Below are 8,825 nucleotides of genomic sequence, written 5' to 3' on the forward strand. Positions count from 1 at the left end.
CGGTCCCTCCGTCCGGCTGCAGCGCGCTCCGGCTCTGCGGTCCCCACACGCAGCAAACAGCGAGCCAGTCCATCTGGGCTGGCAGATGACGGCTCTGGAGAGTCTCCATTTGAAGGAGAAGTGTGCAAACTTCACACAACAGCAGCATTTTCAACAGCAACATGGCAGAACTCCAGCCAAGGCGGAGAGAGACGGGAACCTCCCGGGTGATGCTGTGGAGCCCGCTAGCAGCGTGTGAGGGGGGAATGTGTTCAAACAGAAAGCACAGCAGGAAAAAAGCATATGGAAACCCTCAAGTCTCCCGAACACACGGCAAATAATTCAAACTAATACCGTGAGCTCAGCTTCTCCAGCTTTCCCTGCTCCCTTCTGCTGACTTGCTGAACCTGAGTAATCACTCTGATTTATGCTAAGCAACGCTGTTCTTAAAACAAGTTAGATAAGAATGAAACTCCGTGCACACTCAGTTTTGCTACCAGCAACTAACAGAAAGCATCAATAAAAAAAATTAATGATTGCCATTAAGTTCTTTAAAAACATCTAAAACTCGGCACAAAGTTTGGCTTTTTTTGGAGAGGCTGGGAAGGGGTGAAGCGCCTCCAGCAACTTTAAACAGGTCTCCACGTTCTGCGAGGGGAAAAGAGGATCTGAGAGGCAGGAGCAAAGGCACATCATCCCCCGGCAGTTCCGTGCGGATGGAGAGCGGGAGCCGCCCGCCCACGAGCACCCCAGCGATGGTGGGCACGGGGACCGAGGCAGCCGCGTCCCCCGTGCCGCGCCCCGGCGGTGCCGGGGGGGTTCCATTGCTGCCGCAGCCGGGGCAGCCACGCCGCCCACCCGCGCTGGGCAGCTCCGGGCCCGCCGCCCCTCACCGCGCCTCACGCCCACCTGTACTGCCAGCCCTTGTTGCCGCCGCGGCCGCCGCCGCTCCTGCCGCCGCCGCCGCTGCTCTGCCCCGCCGCCGCCGGCAGCGGCTCCGTCTTGCCCTCGCCCTCCGGCCCCTTCATGGCCGCCGCCGGGTCCGCGCCCTGCATGGCGCCGCGGCTGCCGCCCCTCAGCGGCGGCCCCGGCCCCGGCGCACGGAGCGAGCCCGCCCCATGCGGGCTGCGATGGCGGCGGCCGCCGGCACCCCCACGCCCCGCTCGGCTGGGCCGGGCTGGCCGCGCTGGGCTGGCCGGGCTCCCGCACGGCCGCGCCGGGATGGGCGATCCCGCCCTCCCGCTCCCTCACCCGGCCCGGCCCCGCCGCCCCTTCCGGGTCAGCGCCGCCGCCATCTTTAGTGCGGGCAGCGCTCGCACACCCTCGGAGCGAATTGAAACTCGTGTGTGACGCCAAAAAGGAGAGATTTCCTCAAAGCGGTAATAATTGATCAGGCTGTCAGCGCTCCGGGAGGACTCGCGTTAACAGGTTACGGAGTAACAATAAAATTGTGGTGGGTTAAGGATCAAGGATTGACGGTGATAGTATCTGACCGCACAAACGTGTTCAAAGCAGTACACGAATTCAGAGCAACATACTAACAAGCTCTAATCGCTCACAAAAGTTAGGTTGAGAAAATCATATAGGTTCTTACCTTATAGGCATCCCTGAAGGGGAGAAAGCAGGTTCACTCACCGACTGATCCCAGAAGTCACAATGGAGTCTTTCCTCACTTTTCTCCATTTCTTAACTTACATACGTCCATATTCTTTTCTTTATATTCCTACCTTATATAACTTTTCACCATTTCTCCACATTCAGGTGGAGCACGAGTGACTTTAGTCATACACCTCAACGAGAGGTGCTCGCACCTTTGGGTGGGTATCACAATAGTACCAGCGATAGAGATCTGTTTCAGTCCAAGGAGAGTGATTTTACCACAGATGCTGATTCAACAATGGCATATCTTCCTTTTTCTCCCTTGATTTTCAGCTGTTGTGGGGATTATCAGCTAGAAAGTACCACTGAGTTCCCTACTCTGCAAGGGTTTTGCCAGAATCTGGCTGCAGTATCTCCAGCACCCTCCACCCTCTGCTTAGTCCTCCTTAGATTGTGTATGGGAGGTCGGGGATGCTCACCACATTCCATCCAGCGAGCAGCAACCACATTTTCCACTATAATTTCCATACAGTTATCTTCTTACCTCCAGTCATCTTCCCACATAAGGGCTACAGGAATTCTCCCTGCAAAACAAGAGTGAGCTGAGTGAGGGATCCAAGCTGTGCCACACACAAAAAGGGATGTGACAGCTGGGATCCTGCTTGAGACCCACCGAGCAGGGTCAAACCCAGCACTTCATGCACTGAGCAATGCCACGACACATCCTCGAGAGGAAACACATTTTTTTCCTCCTTTTCTTCCTCCAATTCCTGCATTTTTCTTTCATGGAATGCCAGCATGTCTAACTGGGAGAGCTTGGTCTGGCTCTGTGAAATCTTTCAGGCCAGTCATGGCTTTTGGTCAATCACAGCCTCGCTGACTGCAGCTGCATTATTTTTTAAAATCAGGGGCAGAGGATCCTCATTCTGACTTTATTAATCTGCATGTGAAGAAGAGGAAGGCAGAACCAGACATGACTGTGGTTAGTGAGACTAATCCTCATCTCACCCAAACTCCCTCCTCCGCTCTCCAGCTCTTACTATACACTTACAATACTGTAAACAACTATATTGCAAAAGATGCTAAAAATTCCCAGTGTGAGAATCATACATAGAAGCAAAAATTTAAAGGAGAGCATTTTTCAGACAAATAGTTTATTTACTCACAGCACCCCTCTGGTAGCAGCTTTTTACCCCATGAAAGCTGCCCTGGCCTTCCTACCTCCTACCACCACATTTCAGCGTTTCCAGTGACATTCAAAACACTTTTACCTTGGCCCAGCAAATTATGATGGCCCACTATGAGCACTATGTCTTTAAAATATATTTATAAACTTTAATCTGGTTCTAAATTACCACATAGCCCTCCCTGCCAAGCACATACACAGTCTCCTCCAGCAGACCAGTGTGGACTGCCTGTTGCATCTATGCCTAGAATCTCTCCTAGAGGGACAGGAGATACTACCAGTGCACAGACATAGAATTCTCCATTTCTACATTTTTAGGAGCATGTTTGTCACTGCAGGCAAAAAAAAAGTGGTTTTCCCTTGCATTTTTTCCTGGGAATCTACAGGTGAGCAGACCAGCAGAGCAACATTGTCTATCAAAAAAAAAAAAAAAAAAGGCCAAAACTGCTCTCCAAACACATTGCTTCCTGCTCTGGCAATCCCTTGAAACTTTAATTGAAGATATATAATTGCATGGTATCATAATGTATGCCTATAACCCTGAAATTTTCCTGGAAAAATCTGAAGCAAAAGCAACTCAGGCAAGAGTTCCAATTGTGTGTTTTATTTCCCTCCTGCTCAAGGACAACCAGTCCCAGCAGACACAGCTTCACCCGTGCCTGGCCTTTGTAACCATCACAGGTGGTCAGTGCGGTGTTCCTCCACCCAGAACATTTCCAACACCCCAGACAGGCCAGCAATCCTTAGTGATAATTCTGCAGCCCCTCAGTGTTTGGTCCCTGAGCATGGTAAGCTCAGGTTTGCTCCCCCCATGCCTTTGCTTTTTTGTCTTACAAAAGGTGCTGCATGTGCAGTACCAGAGGCTCTCGTAAGATGGCATTGACAAAATGCTGAATAGCACAGAAAGGCTGACAGCTACGCCACGCTTGCTGAGGGCTTGCACAGTGTGATCTGCCTTTTCTCCTTAGTTTGGGATGTTGCTAATTATAACTTGTGCTCAGCTCGCTGCGCTCAGTCTCCTTCCCCTGCCACAATTTCGTGGCTCACAATGACCCAGATGCCAGCCTGGCCCTGGGGAGAGCAGCAGAGGTGAGTCCTGGGGCTCCACAGCTGTGCCCTGCCTGCTTGGGATTCCTGGCTCTGGAGGAGGAGATGAGGAAGAGCTGTACATCTGGACGAGGAGCACGTGAATAGGATAGCAAATGTTTATTGACATTTGTCAAATCGATCCTTGTAGGCCCAAATATGGTTGAAGTAGGTTGTATTTTATCATAGCTCAAGCAAATTTCCCACAACTAAACGTTTTGTTAATTTCAGGAAACAGACCAGGATCAACACTAAAACAATTCTTGTTTATTTCTTTCAAAGTTTATAGCCTGGCTATGTAAAGAATCATAGAATGGCCTGGGTTAGAAGCAACCTTAAAGATATCTTATTCCACCCCACTGCCATGGGCAGGGACACTTTCCATTAGATCAGGTTGCTCCAACCTGACCTTGGACACTTTCAGGGATGGAGCATCCACAGCTTCTCTGGGCAGCCTGTGCCAGTGCCTCACTACTCTCTCAGTCAAGAACTTCTTTCTAATATCTAATCTAAACTTATTCTCTTTCAGTTTAAAGCCACTTAACATGCTTAGCATTTCTTCACATGAATATTGTGTCTTCAGAGCAAGGTTCAAAGAGTTAAAGCTCTGAATTTCAGCATAGTTCTCATCACCTGCATGCTTAAAATAAAAGTGCATATTTAAAAAATAGATATATAAAATTATACAAGTTTTTTATCACTCTCTTTTTTGTCTAATTTGGGATTTTTTTTCCTGGCTTAGTATCTTAGGATGAGACCAAGTTTAACAGTCCTAAATCTGGATCTGCCTCTGGTAGCTGGGTCACAGAAGACAAAACTCTTACTGCTCCTGTCTGCTAAGGGAACTACATCCTCTACAGGCATCCGGGGGAATGGCATCAGTCCTGGGAAAGGAAAGCCAGAAGTGCAGCCTGGCTTTACTTCATGAGAAGTGCAACTTTTCATAATCATTGCTGAACTGAGGGAGCTGCCAGGCAATGAGAAAATGACAGAAAAGTAAAGCACTGATGGAGCTTCATATCTGCAATTTTAATCGTACAGTTGTTCTTGAGGTTAAATTCTTTCTCAGGGCAACTGATACTATGTTACTGGCCTGGGAAACAATGTTTCTGGGCTCTTCTGGATAATAAACAGGAAAGAACTTCCTATTCTCGCTAAGTATAAACAATACCTACCTCCTAAAACTGTAGATTCCATGACACAAGAACAAGAAAGGAAATTTGGTTTAAAAGGCTGTTTAGCCTTTCTCCCTCAACACACTGAGCCCATGTCTGTATTCTCCTGACTGTAGGTGAAAATGGCTGGTAAGGTCAGGTAAATGAAACACAAACTATTTCACCCACCAGAGTACTTCACACTGTGAATATATTCTGACATAATGTCTTAATTTTGGAGATTTAGAGGCATGACTGAGTCCCTGGGTCTCTGGTTTTGCTCTTTAACATGTATGAAGCATTGATTCCTGCTTTGGACATCTGATCTTCTGTAGTCTTAAGGAGTCAAAATCTTTTTTCAATCACTGTCAGCCATCCCCAAATTTCCTTGCTCTTCTCTATCAATCCCTATGTGTCATATCCTTCTGTAATCCAGGGCCAGCTGAAAGCAGCACACTCACACATGTCAGCAGCTTACATTGCTTACAAAGTTTCCATCCCTGCCCACAACCCACTCACGTTCTTCACACACACATTTGGCTTCATTTAGAGCAGCACACAGTGTGACTTTGCACTGAGTCATGCTCCAGGGTCCAGCATTACCTCAACCCTACACAATCCTGACATGGAAATGGAAATAGGGGCAGCAGCAAAGGCTCAGTGTGGCTGGAAGCTGGGAGTGTAATCCCAGTAGCTTCCTCTTTGGGAGACACCCTCCAAAGAAAGGACTGTGCCCTGGGAACTCAGTGAAGAACAGGACTGAAGGACCTCACGCTGCCTCCAGAGAGGCTTCTTTGGAGTTGCTGCCTGTGTGATTTTTCTTTAATTCTTCTGTATGCAGAGAATGCATCTTGCCACATCTTGGAGCTGTCATCCTCATCATGCAGCCATGGAGCTGCAGAGGTGACAAAGGAACGCTGCCCTGCAGCCATGCAGCTGCAGAGGTGTCAGAAGGAACCTGCCCTCCAGCCATGGAGCTGCAGAGGTGTGAGAAGGAACTGCCCTGCAGCCATGGGGCTGCAGAAGTGTCAGAAGGAAGGCTGCCCTGCAGCCATGGAACTGCAGAGGTGTCAGAAGGAACACTGCCCTGCAGCCATGGAGCTGCAGAAGCATTAGAAGGAAGGCTGCCCTGCAGCCATGGAGCTGCAGAGGTGTCAGAAGAAACACTGCCCTGCAGCCACCACTCAAGAGTGATGCCCACACCACCCCATCCTGCTCCACCCCAGCAAACTGCAATCATCACGCTCACATTGCATTTCATATTTCAGACCCCAACAGCTGCTGGCTCTGCCCACCACCCAGCCCCACCACCTGGGACCCTCAAAGCACTTACACTGTCCTGGAGGACTCCCAGCTCCCCACACAGGCTAAAGCTTGTCCTAGAGATGCAGCTCAGCAGCAGCAGCAGGAGATAACCGTGTTACATTCAGAGTTTGAGACATTTCTACAGGCACACCATTGATGAACCCCATGTTTCAATCTCTTTTCCTGCCCTTGAATCACTTCCCAGCACGCATGGCTTTCCATGTGAGGGAGCTGCTGACAGCTGGATGTGTGTCCTGGGTCTTTTCCAAGTGCCAACCCTCTGCTTGCTCAAGCCACACAGGGATGCCTCCCTGCCCTTTTCTCTCCAACTTGTAAGCAGGAAGGGAGCTCAGGGTGTTGCCTCACAGGCCACTGTGGCTGAGTGCAGCTGTTCTAGCACAAAGGGCAGCAGCTGGACCCTGTCACCTCTGTCTGGTCCTTCTGCTCCATGGCAGGATTTGCCTTCTGCCTTGCCTCAACAACCCCCAGCTGACTCCTCTCCCTGAGTCCAAGGAGATCTTTCATGCCACGTCACTCACCCCAATGGAGTACAGCAGGAGCTTCCTCCAGATATTCCCCATACTCAAGCTCTTTGTGTGGGAATTCTGGAATTCAAAAATACACATTTGTCTGCTTAGGGCCTGGTTTCTTCAAGGAAAGTAGCCACATGTGAGTCCACCACAGAGGAGTCAGTGCTGCAGCTCTGTGAGAACACCCAAGAGGTTCTGTGGGTCACCCTCCATGGACTTGCTGCTGGGAGAGGAGTCCAAGGAATGCACATGCCCTTGTCACCCCTTGGGTCTGGGTATGCTCAGCAGGCACAGGGGGGCACCTGCTGAGGTTCTGGTTGAGGGGCTTCCCAGCTGTCTCATCCATCTCATGGCCATCTCCAACCTTTCTCTAGAGGCTTTTTCTGCCCCACGCTATGGCACAACATGGCACTGCAGCCTTCAGTCGTTCTGCAGCTCATTGTTAGGACTCCTTTCCTCTCTGATTGTCTACATCCTGAAAAAGAACTGTGTTTTCATTAATGTGTCATCTAACCTTAAGAGCTGCTGAGTAAGTTCAGCTCTTCAGTCATCAGCCCTCTCCCCTAGATGCTTTTCTGTGCCATGCTTTACTCCTACACACTTTTCCTGCACAGTTTCTATGGCAACATGTGTATCTCTCCATCTGCTGTAGATCTCCATTATCATGTTTAGGTGCTTGTTATCCCAGTCTCAAGTGCCATATCCAGGTGTATCATGTTAACAAATTCAGTTTGGAAACCAAGCCAAAGCACTTGGTAATTTTTGTAGGCAAACCTACATAGTCAATAATTTGACTGCTGTGTTTCCATTTAAGCTCTGTTTGAGGGATACTGATACTGAGCTGTTCTCATCACCAGATCTCCTACCTGCATTCTCTAGCTGATTCTGATTAGCTTCCTAATTTCCAAGTTATATCCTTTCTTTTTGTTGCAGCCTGTGCTGCCTACAGAGTGGGTATATTTGGATTCTGGAAAGTCTTTGTTGGTCTGTTGCCTGGGGTTTGATATCTGTTTTATAGAAAATTATGTTACCAATACTGTTTCTTTTCTGTCAAATGTATTTTTCAGTTCTGCTATAGTCCTATTTCTTGCCCTGAAGACTTTCTCTTTTGGATTACAGAAAGCCTTGAAGAGTACAGAGTACAGATGGTTTACAACTGGCCTCTCAGTCTGTTCTGCTTGAATTCCTTAAATTGCTTGGAATTATGTAGATTTCTATACGGCTGAAATCCAGTCTCATTTTCTGCTAAGTACCTTGCTGGAGAACTCACTTAAATGTGAAAAAAAAGTTCTTCCTGATCAGAACCTGCAGCAGAAAATTCAACTAAATGAAAGGAGTGGAGTCAAAGCTTCACTGTTGATTTGCTTTCTAGATCCCATGAGTGAGTAAGAAGTTTTACAGTTTCCACACACAAGAAGTTCATGTGGAAGCTGTAAAACTGTCAGCAATTCAGGCTGTCAGCTTTCAGGGATGCAAAAATGACATTGTTTATTTGTGCCTAATATCCTGTAAGAGTCTTTTTGAGATATTATATGCTACCTCAGTATAAATGCCTATTATTTACTACCTATAATTAAAAGTAATTAAGCATATTAATTTAATGTTTATATATGCATTTAAAACCATGCAAATCTTCTGTTTAGGATGTAATTCAGGGAGAGCTTATGTGAAGAAATTTTCCAGAAGAAAATTAAGAGGCCCATGATATACCAGTAATTCCGACTGCCAATAATAATAATAATAATAATATTGCCCAGTAATTCTGCCAGGGCAGTCCACTAGGCTGTCTAGGGTAAGGTGAAGGTCAGGCACTGCACTTGCATTTTGGGTAGAGCTGAAGTGGGAGGTTTTTAATGGTCTGCAGAGCTCAGCCAGGGGAAGGTTTCTCTGGACACTCACAACAGATGGGCTCCTCTCACATACCAAGGCTGTCATTGGGAAACCCTGTTCTAAACTCCAGATCTATCCCAAACTTAACTCTACCAA

The 8,825-nt window shown here is 48.1% G+C and overlaps 1 protein-coding gene across 1 annotated transcript in view; it reads right to left on the reverse strand.

The window, feature by feature from the left end:
* The window catches only part of OSBPL11 (oxysterol binding protein like 11), a 38,802-nt gene extending 37,768 nt beyond the window's left edge, over positions 1-1,034 (reverse strand). Inside the window, exon 1 of the mRNA XM_054278246.1 lies at positions 889-1,034. Coding sequence (XP_054134221.1) covers positions 889-1,034 — 146 coding nt within the window. The remainder of the gene's footprint in view (positions 1-888) is intronic.
* Positions 1,035-8,825: the final 7,791 nt, after the last annotated feature.

Source organism: Melozone crissalis, unplaced genomic scaffold, assembly GCF_028551555.1.
Source record: "Melozone crissalis strain CALT ecotype California unplaced genomic scaffold, PUWL_Pcris_2 ptg000023l_1, whole genome shotgun sequence".
Lineage (NCBI taxonomy): Eukaryota > Metazoa > Chordata > Aves > Passeriformes > Passerellidae > Melozone > Melozone crissalis.